The 15,593-nt window shown below is 42.6% G+C and overlaps 2 protein-coding genes across 2 annotated transcripts; one reads left to right on the plus strand and one right to left on the minus strand.

Annotated features, from left to right (window-relative positions):
* Positions 1 to 3,315: 3,315 nt before the first annotated feature.
* Positions 3,316 to 5,295, minus strand: LOC130537654 (cornifelin homolog B-like). Its single transcript, XM_057054594.1, has 4 exons — positions 5,176 to 5,295; positions 4,471 to 4,584; positions 4,161 to 4,312; positions 3,316 to 3,947 (listed from the first exon to the last, which is right to left on the minus strand). Exons 2-4 carry the CDS (start codon positions 4,574 to 4,576, stop codon positions 3,825 to 3,827), a joined length of 381 nt encoding a protein of 126 aa, XP_056910574.1. The 5' UTR covers positions 4,577 to 4,584; positions 5,176 to 5,295; the 3' UTR covers positions 3,316 to 3,824.
* Positions 5,296 to 9,980: 4,685 nt separating this feature from the next.
* Positions 9,981 to 15,027, plus strand: znf346 (zinc finger protein 346). Its single transcript, XM_057054592.1, has 7 exons — positions 9,981 to 10,095; positions 11,439 to 11,542; positions 11,710 to 11,805; positions 12,179 to 12,329; positions 12,425 to 12,664; positions 12,742 to 12,841; positions 12,917 to 15,027. Exons 1-7 carry the CDS (start codon positions 10,047 to 10,049, stop codon positions 13,119 to 13,121), a joined length of 945 nt encoding a protein of 314 aa, XP_056910572.1. The 5' UTR covers positions 9,981 to 10,046; the 3' UTR covers positions 13,122 to 15,027.
* Positions 15,028 to 15,593: the final 566 nt, after the last annotated feature.

Genomic DNA, 15,593 nt, shown 5'->3' on the forward strand with positions numbered 1-15,593 from the left:
CTCCCTCCTTCGTTCACCTCTCCTCTGCTGCCACATCCTCCCGTCTCCGCTCTCATCCGTCTCATTTGTGCGTCGCCAGGCTGCAGCAGAAGAGTCCAGCATTTCTGCTGACGTGTGAACGTCCTGCAAGGCTTTTATTCACAGGCCTTGTCTCCCAACACACTATTTCGGTTATATTTAGGGACTAACAAAGCACCATTGTTCTGCATGCATGACTTTACACTTTAAATCAGTGGTCTAATTCCCTTAATTGTCCGTCTGTAAAATACTGTATTAGATTCTAACCTATAAAAGCAAGTGAATTTACTCCTTGCTGCTACATCAAGGCTATTCAGTGAGTTGAAATTATGCTTATGTTATTCCTTTAAGGATTTTTTAATTTTTAAAACAATAACTTTAAAGTATTACTCGTAGTTTTGCCAATTGAAGTCAACGCATTCATCTGATTCTATTGTTGCTACATTCCAGGACAGATAATGAAGGTCTGGAGCTCAGTGTGAAGTCAGATGGGATTGTTGATGGAGATGTCGGCTCCCACAGGGTATCAGATTTTAGTGGCTCTCTTTTTGATTTTCCAGCTCATCGAGGAATCAGCAACAGCGTCGTCCTGACTTGTTTATGTTTCTGACCCTAAACTCTGGTTGCATTCAGGGCACCAAAAACTGATCAAAAAGGGATCAAATAATCAGCTTACTGGATAAAAGCTGATCTGTTTTGGGAAGCTGAGTTTTCTTTAATAGTCATAAAAGAAAACAGCGAAGGTCTGTTCAGCCAAAACAAAGAAAACTTTTATTTTGGTCCTTGAAACAACCCTCATTTTTAAAGAAAACTACCTTAATAGACAATTAGACAGCATGATTACCAGAGGATCAGATAATTCCTGCCCTGCATGCCCCTTTGCCCCTGCTCTCTGCTCCGCACACACACACACACACACACACACACACACACACACACACACACACACTCTCCTGCACCATCGCCGACCTCCACCTATCCGTCTCTCACTATCAGCTGCTCCCTGCTGCCGTTGTTTTCAGAGGTCAGAGCTGTTTGTTTGCTCTGAGGCCCGCCGTCTGATAGCCGTGTCGGACTACGGCCGCCCCTCCCGTCCAATCTTAACCTCAGCCGTTATCAGCCGACTCGCCGGCAACTCCAACCTTGTCTTTTAAAAGGAACACTTCCCCTGGAAATTATGGAGACACTCTGGAAGATACAGCGTCTCTATCTGTCATGAAGGAGACCTCTGGACAGACAGGATGACAGTCTCAGGGAGTCCTCCAGGTTCAAATGCATCTCATGACCTCTGGTTATCCACACACAAGTTCTTCACTGTGGTCAAGCCTCATGTTTTCACTTCAAACTTCTCTTTCCAAATGATCGCATGAATGAATTTGTTAGACCGAACCGAATCAATAATAAATGAGCAAAATGGTTTTTATCTTACAAAGGAGATGGCACAAGGAGGACGTTCGATACCAGGATCCCTGGGGTGAATTCCCCAGTACAACATGGCCGTCTGTGCCCTCACTGCGGCGCCACTTTAACTCGAGAACATGGCGGATTTTTTTGAAAGTCGGTGCCCCTCGTTCCCCTGGCTCGTCCCACGCCTTCCATGAGGTCATGATGAGGAGACGGAGGCATGCTAGCAAGTTTCTGATCCCGACAAGTTGTGCGGAGGTTGTGAGTCACATGTGCTGGAGAAACAGAGCAGGAGGTGGTCTTAAATCAACTTCTGATGCTTTTGTTGTAGCTTTTTCTAATCAGCTGCATGACCAACATTCTTTTTGTACATCTCAGTACTGATTTTAAGTCTGTCTGTTGCCTCCTTTGGTCACCTTGACAGACTACACCCTTAAAGACCCATACAACTTATTCTTAAATAACATTTCTTCATAACTTAATGGACCACACCGCTGCCCCACACCTTTATCAGAAGTGTCCCTTTTTTGTGAATGTAATGCCTCCAGTTTTAGCCTGGTTGAAATGCTGCAAAATTGCCCTTTAAGCTAATTCAGGCAGATGTATTTGAAGCTAACTCCCCAACAGAGGAAGAGCTAATCATAGAGGACAGAGTATCTGGCTTCTAGAGATTCTTTTCAGGAGTCAAGACCAGCGGTGGAGTCCTCCAACATGAGGTTTATAAAAATAGGGAAGTAATAAGCTAATATTACCTTGTGTTTGGAATATGCTAATTTCTTTAACCGATAATTTGAAAACATATCCAAACTGTAAACTTTTTCACTTCGAACAGCGACGCAGCCTGTCCCGGGCAGGGCTGCAGCGGTCAGACTGACCACAGGCGATGGAGCGCAGCGGGGAGGTGAGTGCCAACCACCTGATTAAGCAACATGGAGGAAATGAGAGAAGCAAAAGGGTTCCATTTTCTTCAGGAAAACCCCAAAAATTAAGAATGGGAGGGGATGGACGAGGGGGGCCCTAGGTGGGATAATCTGTGTACATATGTGTGTGGTGGCAGGGGAGGATGCTGGAGGGTGTGCGGGGTTAAAGTCACAGATTTTAAATCAGTTCTTTGGCCTTTAACGGGCACAACAGAAGCTCAGTATGAGTGAGCAGAACAAAGAGGGCAGCAGTGGCCTCGACCAATTAACATTCCTGCAGCCTTTATGAGCCGCCCGGACCCGCCCCTTCACTCACACCTCATAAAAGTCACCAACATCAGTTCTTGCAAACCATAACTGTCATTATAATCCCATTAAAAACAACCCACTGAGCAATTTACAGTGAACACCAGGGCCAAGTGTGCCAGCAGAAGAGAGAGAACTCCTCAGCTGGAGCACACACCAGCGGGAACATTTATTGGGAGTAATTTGACTGTGATACAACAGTGACTCCATGAGTTTATGTTGCATGATTAGGAGAAAATTAGGTTAAATCTCTCTTCTTCTTCCTGCTTTCCTTAGTTAATCTGAATGGCTCAGACATCTCTGACTGCTGAATGCACTTATTAGGTTGCACCAAAGAATGCCTTGGCCACCAGAGGGCAAACATGGGGGTCGAATAAGAAGCTTTTTATTGTTGTTTCATAATTGTACGACGGATTTTTGTAGGTCAGCTGGAGGGTCAGTCCCGAGCCGCTGCAGTTTCAGCAGTGCCGCCACTGTGGGCCAAAGGAAACCCACCCAGACACAGAGTGAGCATGCTAACTCAACTAACTCAACACAGAAAGGTCTGTTATAGCTGGGGATCGAACCCACGACCTTCAGTTAATTCACCAGTAATTAACTAGGCCAGCCCTAATTGCTAAAAGGATGAATTCCAGTCAGAAACAAGAAGAGGAAGCAGCAGATGAGAGAGAGGAACACACACAACCATGTGATTGTCTTTTAATGGACCCCAGAGTGGCTCCATCTCCATAAAGAAACGAGACTGCAAAACAACATTATGGACTCGTCAAATGGTTGTGCCGTGACCCTGCATGGCCTCGACCGTGTTGGCCTATTTTCAAGAGTGCAGCGCCCTCTAGCGAATATCGTAGGGTTTACATTCATCGTCTAAACTGATTTGCAAGCTTATCAGGTCTTAATAAAAATATATTTGTGCGAAGTTGCAATTGAATTTAACTTAGGAACCAAAGCGCTAGAATTGGCATATTAAATATTCCAACAACCATCTTTTATATACATGTTTTGCCCTATTTTTTGCCCTAAACCAAAAACGTCATTTTTCAAACTTTAAGAACTCTTTTGGGTTCAAATCAGGCGGGATCCCCTAAAATTATGTTTTCAGTCACATCAGCCATTTCTTCCTCCTGACTTATTCAGCGTGGTCAGGACATGGCATCCTGGTGGTGACCAGTGTGGTCACGAGTTCTTGGCACCGACGAGAAGCACTTGAATGTCCCTCTTCCTCATCTCTCTGGACATCTGGCACCAGGAGCAGGCGATGCAGAAGGTGGCGAACAAACAGTCTCGACAGATGGTGTCCTGCAGCGGACACAAACGTTATGTCATCAATCCCCCAAAAAGTAATAATTAGAGTTCTAGTTTTTTAAACAACTTCAAAATAAATGCCCATTTTTATCACTCGTGGAATGAAGAAGAGAAATGATTTTTCTCTCGCATGGCCTGTAAGTGTCCAAATTGCAAATCCAGGTTTAAGTCCAGTAATAAAGACAGCAGCAGCACTTAAGGCCTTACTTTGATGCCGTAGCGTTCCCGCATGGAGACCCTCATGGCCAAGGTGATGGGGGGAATACAGCCGATGTCCAGCAGGGGGAGACACAGACATTGACCGTACTTCTTGGTGGTTACACAGGCGAAACAAGGGAAGCACCAGAAGGCAAAGCAACCTAAAACAGATATGAGAAAGATACAGCAACAGGTGGAATATGACACCAGAATTGTTTAATTAATGTTGAGTTTAAAGCAGACAAATGTCTTATTCTGCCTGTTGAATAAGGTTTTTCATTCACCACGAGCTGTCATGATATGAGGTCCAGGGACTCACACTCAGGTACGTCCTGACAGCAGTCACATATGCCTGACCCCCACTCATCAGACTCCAGGGAACTCATCACCGGCCGAGGCTGCCTGATGACCAGCGTGGAGGACATGGCGGCGCCTGGGAGATATCAGGATGTTACATTCGTGTTTAATTCAGAGCAGAAACATGTGCTGCTTGTTTGTTTCTTAAAGGCACCTCTGTGGTACTCTCTTTTTGTGGGGGATTCTAAGGTATTTTCTCAACACAGGTCCACCAGAATATGTTGGTGCTTCTTCCTGATTCCTCTCAGTTTACCAATTAAAATGTGCTAGATGAAGCCAATATTAGGTCATAACAGGCCATACGCCTTAGAAAATAAAACATCTCAACCAGGACCTTAAAAGTATTTTAATAGCTATAATTAGGGGCTTTGAACAGATCTGTGGACCATCACCCCAGTGCTCCCAAATGCTTAGATTGAGTTGTCAACTGGGATCAACTGGTGGTGATAATGACACATTTGGATTGGTAAGGACAGAAAATAGCCTGTGTACTTATGATGTAATTAGGTCAAAATATACTTTATAAGCTTTTAATGGTGGTAGGAGTCACTGAAAAGAGCAAATTAATGTCTCTTTTCTAGTCTCACAGAAGGAAATAAAACACTTCTCTTAGTTTGTGACCACTATATAATAGCAATATTGATAATAATGATAATAGAAAACTCACCTGAAATAAATGTGTGACAAATAAAGGGTGAATAAAGCAGTCAGTGCAGCCTGCTCTCTGTTGACGTCTCTCTCTGAAACATTCCCAGATGGCAGAAACACCTTAGAACAAAAGAGAACAAGAACAAAGTGGACCAACAAGTCAGTCCAGAAACATTCCATCCTATTAGAGTGGTGATACACTGGAAGCATGTAGGAGTGGTGATGACATCATCATCATTTATTGTGACGTATCTCAAATCTTTTTTTTTCATTTTGAAATGACTTTTTATGCTGCAGGACTTGCTAAGTAAGTCTGTTTTAGGCATTTTAGACTATGAGGAGACGGCAGTGCTCCATGTCCTGCAACACATCCAGTCATTAAGCGAGCAGAACCATTACCAGATGTGTTCTGCTCAATCTGCTCAGCTCGCGGCAAGCATGCGTTTACACCTGCCATCCAGACGGAACATCCCAGTGTCCCGTCCCCTTTCATCCAAACATGAAGCCAGCAGGCCAAACAGGGAAGTCCTGCCCCTGGGATAGCCCAGGACAGATGAGACACTGGCTTCCTCCCAGGATGTATGCTACCTCACTGGGCTCCTTCATGATGGATCTCCTCACAAGACCTTCAGGGAAGAAACATCCCGATGTCAGACGTCCTCGTCTCTGCTCAGTTTTTGGCACCAAGTATCACTGACCTCATACTTATTGCTGTGAGCTGTGATTCTCCAACACCAGCATCCTGCTGTCCACCCCTCACACTGGTGATGTCATTCCTGGGTCCACTCACTGTCCAACCAAAGTGGACGTTCGCCTCATCTGGGCTGCACCTGGACGTGTAAAACAGGGGCACTTAGTTCTTTAGAATCAGCGTGAATTAAGGAGACTAAACACACATTTAAAGTCAAAGAACTGATGGCAGTTATTGATGTGGACCACCTGTGAGTCTTTCTTTAGGAACAGAAATGCTCATTAAAAGACAACTAGAACAACAAGTCTTTAGCTGCAGTGAAGGGACAGGAAAAGGATTTACTGGGGAATTACTGTCAGATTTACTAACTTGGGACAGGGAAAAGGGTCCGATGGTAGTACTGCTTTAACCTGTTAGACAGGTGATTAAATACCAAGTGAATTATCTGATCAGCATTATCTTTGTGACGCTCGTGGCAGATTCTCTGAAACTGAAGATCACAAACCTAATCTGAACTAAAATGCTGAGAACAGACACAAAAATCTCCTCAACATCTGGACGATAATGTGGTGCATTTATTTTGATTTCAAATACCAAATGTATGGCACAGATTAATGACACACGTAAGTGGTTTGATTCAAGATTGGAACGTGAGGCTTCGAAAGGCATCTTAATCAGGGTGTGACAATAACTGGAGCATCACCTAAAAACTAAACACACAAGGCAACAAGATGCTGCCAAACTTCATGTCACTTGCAGAGGTGGCAGGAAGTCCATGACCTTAAATTCAGAGAGGTCATGCTGTCATATCCATGGTTACATGGTTGCAGTCAGTCTATGTGGACTCAGAAGGACATAAATCTGCTGTTCCATCACTCTTCCTTTACTGTTCCTTCACGTTCTTGTGATGATGATGTTGCAGTTGGCCCCAAACTACAGGATTAAGTTTTTAGGTGAGGAATAAAAATGCCCCGTGGGGTTTGGTTAACTACAAATTCATGATAAATGCCTATTTTGTAGCTTTTTCCTTTGTGCTTTTAATGATTTGGCTACAGCCGGGACTGTGGTTTGCCAGACTGGAGAGTTTTTGCTGCCTGTATTCCAGGAGTTTTCCCATTCCCTTTGACCCAGATTTCTGGCTGACCCAGGTTGCTCCCCCCCTTCTCTGCAAACTTTGTTCCAGGAATCTCAACGAATGAGGAAAGTCCTGCACGTGAGCCTCGGCAGTAAAGCCTCCGTGACCATATGTGTGCAGAGAAATATATGAGTCGCTCTAACAGCTGTAGAAATAAGTGGTTGTGGCAAACACTTGTGCTTTAAAAATGCAAAAGATGGCGGGAAATCACACACTGTGCAGTGAGGAAATGCTTTGATTTGACCCCATAGAGCACAGGGAAAGATTTGTTTGAGGATTTAATTGCGTATAAATTTGCTCTGGGGATGTCCTGCTATTTGCCAAGCCAGATAAAGCCACTGAACTCACTGAAGGTGGTCCAGAGCCTGAGCAGAGCAAACAGACAGCGGTTATGCAGAGGTTACAGTCCAATATCCTTGGAAATCTGCCTGATCAGAGGTAGTTGAGTTCAGTGGGGGGAAACACATGAGTGGCAGAGGTTGCAAGAAAAAAATGTACATTTGCTTCAAAATGTCAGAAGAATTTAGGTGACAAAATCATGTTTTCAGTGTTTTTGTGGCTGCAGTTGATTTCTATGGCGATTAGTTAATAAAAACTGCTGAAAAATAAAGGCTAAAAATAGTTGATTTTAGCAACCACAGAGACAGCACTGAGCCACCAGAGAGACTTGATCCACATTCTGCCCTTCGCTGATTTATAAATTATCGTGTCACAGGTTTGATAGGATGTTATCAACATGCAGCATCAGGAAAACCTCAGAGATCTGTTGGGGCTGAGATACAGTGAGGGGGTGGGGGGGCTGTGAGTTAGAGGGGGAAACAAAAGAGGGAGAGACGGGGTGAGAGAGGGCAGAGGCAAGGGAGTCCGTCTGCACAGGAGCAACCACAATCTTACTGGAATCTGCGGGACAACCACTTAAATCCACAACTTTGTGAGTTTATTTCATACATTTATGGCCAATTGTTCAGTTTGCACTGCTGTTTTTAACATGTTTGAGATTAGATGACAGCAGAGAATTATCTCTGATACTTTTACAGTAACTAGGACATTTCCAGTGATATATGGAATGGATATCTATGTTTTCCACTTTTTGTTTTCTTGCATTCAAACTTTTCTGCACCTCCAATGGGGTGCTTCAAGATCCATGCAACTGAATTTAAGATTAATTCAGTTTAAGCAAGCAAATGTTTCCACTGAATACTGACCATAATCCATTAAATGTGTGTTTTGCATACACTGGATCTCCATGAAATCATTATATTGTGTGTCCTGTACTCAATAACAGCATGTATACAGATCCTGTTTAGCTCCAAATCATTTCAGCCATGCACTAAAAGTGATTGCAAATACCTAGTTTCAGTTTCTTCTTGTCCTTATACAACTGACATATCTTCTGGAACACCTCTGAGAAATCACTCCAACTTTTACTGCTACATCCTGCATTTTCTCGTTACTATACACAGCTGATGAGCATAGCTAGGCTCCTGCGACTCGGATTCACTGAAACGTGACTTCATACCAAAGATTTCAGGGAACAAAAGCTTGTTTGAGACGTTTCCTTTCACTGGGGAACTGTCTGTCTCCCTCTAGTGGTTATTTTACAGAACGACAAGAGTCTACTTTTTTTTTAAATGTTATCTTATCTTAACGTAAAATGTCCGTATAGTTCATATTATTGTAAAATTTGGAATGTTTAAATAAATATCTGAAAGCCAAAACACATTGACATTGTATATTTTCTGTATGGTTGATTAGTGACCATTAACATACTGCCTTCTGGTGGTATACTACAGTAAAGTCCCACTTTCTCCAATTTGGTCTGTTCAAGTCTTCTAATTTATTTTTGAGGCCATAAAATCATGATGCTACTGTTTCACAAATATATTGTCCAGGATACTTTAATGCTTTGAATCCAAATTAATCTAATGTGTTTACTTATGATTCACAGGAGCCTTTTCCCTTCAGATGCAGTAGTGGAGAATTCGGACAAAAGCGCAATGGAGGGCAGCAGTAAGACGGAACCTCCCACAGAGATCATGTTTAGGCCTCAGCCATCAGATGGTCTGAAGGACCAAAACAGCCAGACAGACTCTTTCCTCACAGCAGCACGGCTCATTCGGAATGGATGGAACAACAAGAAGAATGGAGGGAGACAATTTCACATTATTGACCGCTCAGTTCATCAGCCAGCTGTCTCCAAGCTGAACCCAATATCTGCTGAGATTATCCTAAAGGCATCCAGTATCAGGCTGGTGACAAACAGCAGGAAGACAGAAAAGGACAAAGAGGTCATTCCTGAACAAATGAAAAAGAAAATAAATCAGACTTGCAAGAAGGAATTCTCAGCTAAAAAGCAAGGAGAGATACAGATGGGCCAGGCAGGCATTGCTTATTTCCAGGTGTCTGGCTGTCGTGCTGCATGTAGACAGTCCAGAAGGTTCAAGGCCCCATTACTTCCTGTCATTGCTGAGGTGTAGAGTGGAAGAAAAATAAACCAGCAGAAACTGTGCTCTTGTGCATGTTGTCCAAATGTGCATGTGGTCTACAACTAGGCTATAGACAGCTTGATTCTCAGTCATATATTGTCTATTTCAGTGCTGCTGTGGCCTCACCCACCATGAGGGAAGTTGCATGTTTAGTTAATAAATGCCCTTCTTTTAAGTGATTATGTTGTTAATAAAGGGTGGTCCCCTCCAATAGTCCAGCGGCTTATGGCACAGGTAGAAGAATCAGTCTCAGACTGCCACAAAATATTTACAATGCGTTACCTTGGGGAAAATGTATTAAGTAGCTAAAATCGTACTACAAATATGTCATAAAACTATCATACTGGGTAAAAACTGCCGAATCCATCGTCTTATTCCTTACATTCCTTTTTATTTACAAAGAAACGTTTTTATTAACTATTGACTGCTTCTCACCTGTTGAGCAAAATAATATATTTTTTGTTCAGTTACATTCGTTACGTCATTTATTTCCCCCTCCTCCTCTTCTTCTACTACTACTACTTCTTCTTCGTCGTCTTCAAAGTCGCACATGCGCAGCATAAAGCTGTTAAGAAATAATGGCTGTTGCGATGCAGACGGAAAATATTCCTGCGGGGCTGGCGGAGGGTATAGTTTATTTATTACTTCAAAGCTTACTATAAAATACCGCTGCTGTGATGCACATGGAATGACCCGGGAACTAGTAGCTTTAAAACACCACTGTCGCCGTTAGCTCACTCTAAGCTAATGTTAGCCGGCGTTGCGATGTGATGGCAACAGTTTAGGTGCTAATAGGCTAAATTGGACTAGCTGCAGTCGTTCTGATTCCAAGGTCGACGAGAGCATGTCTAAGTGTGATGCAGAAAAACACTGGTTTGCGTCTCGACTGGCGTGTCTGGGGAGCACTGAAAGCAGAACAGACCGCTTTTAGGTTCGGACAAGCAGGCATGAGCGATTTAGGCGAAACAAGTCGTTTTACTTGGCTGCAACTCAGTCTTAATCCTACTGCAACAATAAGGCATTAAAACCACAGTCTTTTTCTTTTAAAGTTGTACTGTAGTGCTGAGATTAAACTGGACATGAACGTTAATCAGTTTGATTTTGTGTCTTTGTCTTTGCATTTGATCAACTTTGTTTGAGAGCATTATTCTTGTAGCTCTGGATGGATATGATCAAGAACTCATCTTTGGAGCGGAATATCTTTAGTTTCATTGAACTCCATTTACAGTAGACTTTTTAAGTTTTTAAATGTAAAGCATTTGCCATTATTGGTTGCGCTGGTGTGTGAGCCAACACAAACTGGACTCACTGGCTCTCAGCAGGTGGTGCAGGCGAGAAAAGTTAACCAAAAACACACTTGACTCTAAACCTGCTGGTACATTTGGTACCTTTATAAGAGGAAAAAGCTCCTTACTGTCACATTATCCAGCAGCCATCTATAGAGGCACAGCCTGGTTTCTTCACTTATTGATTTAGTTTTTTAATTTTATTATTATGGGCTAAAGAACTTTGGGTTTCTGGGTTTGTTTGGATTTCTGGCTGAAATTGAAGAGTTACTCTTTTCAAACTTTCATGCTCGTTCGGTTCGTGAAAGGTCCAAAACCATCACGATGTGATCTCTCAGACCCAAAACACACACCCATCTGTCAGTTTAACACGAAGAGATTATATCGTAAAACAATCACGTTAATGAGATTGTTGGTATTAGACTAGTATTATTGACAGGAGCCTGTTAGGCTTTAGATGAATGTGGAGTCTCCCAGGGGATGTTTTAGAACTGGACTTCACTTGTAACCTTTGGACAAACCTGAATGTTGGCTATTTCTCAGACTGGTGAAGTCATTGTTAAATGGCGTCATGGTTCAGCCATGGTTTGTGAAAATTAGAATCTTTTTATGTCGCTGTGGTTTAACATTGTGTTTTCCAACCAAGAGGGTGACATCTCTCTCTGTCCCTCTGCTTGTGCGCAGTAAATAAGATGATAGAGGAGCACAGCGACCTGTTTTCCGACACGCAGTGTAAAATCTGCAGCGCTGTCCTAATTTCCACGTCTCAGAAGTTGACTCATTATCAGGTCAGTGAGTCCATTCTCCTGTTTCAGTGTCAGGAGACTTCATATTTGATGCTGTTACTATTCTGGGCCATACAGGGGATGTTGCTTAATTAATAATAAGTGCTCTTAATTAGTTGGATGCAGAATTTAAAAGTAATACTATGTTGTGTTTGTTCTTGTGCTTTCAGAGCAAGAAACATGCGAACAAAGTGCGCCGTTATTTTTCCACCCACATCCAGAAGGAGCCTGAGCTCAAAAAGATGAAATTGTCGACAGTCGACAGTGTGAGTAAAGTCCTCCCACCCTGGTTTTTACCCTCGTTACAAAAAGAAGAGTATATGTCTCTTTGCATCCATGGAGGGCTCATTTTGTAAACGGGAGAATAAATCCTTGTTTTAGTTTGTAAGAAAGTGGCTGAAAAGGCGTACAGCTGAGCCTTGGCAGCAAACCATTGGCTGACCCAACTACAACGTGATCTTGCTCCTCTAGACATTTAAATTTACATTTCTCTGCAAGTGGTGGCAGAGTTTTTCTCACTTTGTACTCCTGATTCTGGCTCTTTTTTTTTTAAGTTCAGTATTCACCATAAAGAACTAAAATCTGTTTGTAATGGGTGAATGGAAAGCATGGTTGCTTCATGGTTTGTGGTTCCAACAGTCAGACTGCAACAACGGAGACACGGACAGATCTAAGGTCTGTCAAGTGTGTAACATGAAGTTCTCCTCTCCTGTGGTGGCCGAGTCGCACTACCAGGGCAAAGTTCACGCCAAGAACCTGAGACTGAAGTCCGTTGGTCCACAAACGCCACGTGTGTACAACCAGTCTCTTTCTGGCATCTTTGTTTCCAGTTTCCCTACAGAAAATCAGAATTTTGAACATTTTCTTGTTATTCTTGGTCTCCAGTAACCGTTCAAACACCAGCAGCCGTTCAGCCCAGGAAGAAACCAGCAGAGGATCCCAGCGGCACAGCGGGCGGCGGCGGCGGCGACGATGACGATAACGACTCCAACCGTTTCTGCTCCATGTGCCAGGCGTCGTTCAACAATCCGCTCATGGCTCAGCAGCACTACGTCGGCAAGAAGCACAGAAAACAGATGACAAAGATGAAGCTGATGGAGACGTACGGGCCGGCCACGGCTCCAGGTCAGAACACACGGCTGCCACACAGAGGTCGCCTTGGCACAATTCCGTATCCTGATTTTCTCCTGTTGTGTGAGCAGCTTCCACTCTGAAGGGCTACCCATGCACCATCTGCAAGATTGAGCTAAACTCTGTGGAGCAGTACCAGTCTCACATCAGTGGGGCCAAACACAATAACCAGTAAGTACACACACGACACAGTATTTGATGTAATCGTCACATTTTGATGCATCTTTATGTCTTTTATTTTTGAAGAGTGAAGAAGTTGAGCCTGAACACTACAGGAAGCCAAAACCCTGCAGAACAATCACAAGGGGGCAACGACCAGTACACCAAAACAGAAGGCCAGTTTGCTTCTGAGGGTAACCAGTACACTAACACAAACAACCAGTACCCAGCTGGGGGGAACCAGTACACCCCTGAGGACACGCGGTACTCAGAGGAGTATCACTTTACCTAAATGCACACTGGGATGGACCTGGAACTAGAAACAGCCCCTTTAAAACGTCCTCATTGACCCCCGTGGATCTGCAGTCTCTTCTCGGAGTGTAAATATTTTCAAACTGGTTTGATATGAAGTCAGACGAGTCACGCCTCTCTCAGCAGCTGCTGTTGGAGACCCCGACGGTGTAGCAGCATCAGGCTTCAACAGGGGGTATTTCTCTGAACATTCCTTTTTTTTTTTCTTTCTTTTACGTCAAATCACTATCATCTGAAAACGTAGCTGACTGCTGCTGAAAAATGTCAGCTTCACAGGTCCAAAATTACAGTCCTAGTCAGAAACCGTTAGTTTTGAAGATGCAAATGGTAGGTACATGTTGCAGGATGACATTTGAAAACAAGTAATACGACACCAGCTTGCAAACCTCCTTTTAGCTCTGGTCACGTCCACTGGGGGAGCGATGCTTAAGTTGTGTAACAAACTGGGTTGAGCTAATAAACAAAGATACTTGTCTATCTTTTCAGGTTCCACAGGTGAAGGTTTAGAAATGTGCTGCTGTCATGGAATGGTTTTGGTACGATTTACTGCTCTACAGTAGATTTATGTCAAGAAACGAATTAACAAATTAATTAAGGAACAAGCTTAAATTCCTTGATACACTACAGTGATCAAACTCCAAGGTGCCCTTAAAATGTAGACTTTATAAAATCTCTACAGTGTGTGACGAAGGGAACCAGGTCTATCAAACTGAAGCCCAACTGCTCTATCTAGCAGCGGCTTCACATTAACACCGTCTGATATCTTGTTTTAATAAAGCGCCTTATTTTAGGCCCGATGAATGAACCAGTATCATTGTGGTGCAGATGTCTGGCATCCGTTATCCTGAAGACCTGAAGAATACTAGAGCGGATCATAATCTAACAAAAAACACTATTCTAAAGTATAAAACTATATTGTTGATGGGAATAATTTCCCAAAAGTGCAGAATGTTATGAGGTCAGTTTTTGTTTGTTTTTATTTTTCGAGTGAAGGCGTGAATAAAGGTTCTGCCCCAATGGATGGTGGCGCTGTAACCAAACTGACCTTTTTTGTTATTTTTAAAAGAATAGATTTCTTATTTATCCGCTGGTGCAACGCTGTGACAGTCACTCTAACAAGAAGCTGCTAATGACAAACTGTGGACACATCCCACTTGTTTGCATCATAAGAACGTTTAACTCAGATATTCTAATAAGTTTCCAGTATTACTACAACTATATATCAGTACTAACAGCCAGATGTGAATGGGTCACATATCCAAGTCAGATTTATAGAAAAACAGCAGCCAAGTTCCTGTTAGCAGCTAACCTGAATGTTGTTGTGAATTCAGATTCTAACTTTGACCAGATTGTTTCCTAGGTTATGATGTCATTTTTTTTAAAGTATTATTTTCAACTTTTGGAAAGTGTTACTTCAATGGGAACGACACTAATTTGATTCCCTGGAAATCTGAGCTTTTTTGTACTGGTTAGTTTGTTGAAGAGCTTTTAAACACTTTCAACCCTCTGACATCATGAAAATGGGGCTTTTTAGACTCTAGAGGAGACTTCTAGGAGCTTTCTGTAATTACTGTCAATAAAGATTGTGATGTAAAGTGCAGAGATTTTCAAGATTGATGTCAATATTAAGATATTTGGGTTTTTTTTACTTTGTCCTTATAAAAGATTTGGTTGACTATTTTAGGGAGTGAATGTCTTTGAGCTTCTGAATAAATGAGAGAATTTATTTGGATGTAATTTATAACTCGGTGTAAAATATGAGAAAAGAAAATGGCCTTTTTGTTTTCCCTCTTTATGTGCTTGGTGTTCTGTGAGTTCCTAAGTTGTCTAAAAGAAGATTTTTAAATATGCAGCAATCTGTGCATTCAATAAAACTTTGAAGAGATTGCCTTTTGCCTTTTTGTGTGAATGTTTGAAAATACAAAGCTGCAATGATATGAACAGATTTATTTTGGTTACCAAGGCCAGTGGGACCCAAACCCAGCTGGATTGCGACCTTTGAGCTCTGGGTTTAAATCAGCGGTGCCCAGATCCAGTTTTTGAGGCCCGCAGTGTGGCCAGGTTTTCTGTCCTATCAGGCAGGCAACATTAAATTATCAACCATCCAACATCCCTGAATTAAACCTTCTACAACTGAACTGAAATATACAGGCTTTGAGACCCAAAAGTAATTTTTCTATTTTCGAGGCCTGATTGCTGGCGTAGCCTCTTGCATGAGCCGAACACCTTCATTAACGACATTTTCAAGCGCATCTAACATGTTCGGTTATAATTTAATATTCAACTGTTATTTTTAAGATGTCTCCTTTAATGGCGTTGGAAATGCATTCCCCTTACTGTCCACCAGGGAGCGGTATCGTTCACGTAATAGAACAGGACACATACTCTGTGATGTTAAAGAAGGAAAAATTACTTTGAAATTACGTTAAACTTACCAATGTCTTTTGGGTAC

This window comes from Takifugu flavidus, chromosome 14, assembly GCF_003711565.1.
Source record: "Takifugu flavidus isolate HTHZ2018 chromosome 14, ASM371156v2, whole genome shotgun sequence".
NCBI lineage: Eukaryota > Metazoa > Chordata > Actinopteri > Tetraodontiformes > Tetraodontidae > Takifugu > Takifugu flavidus.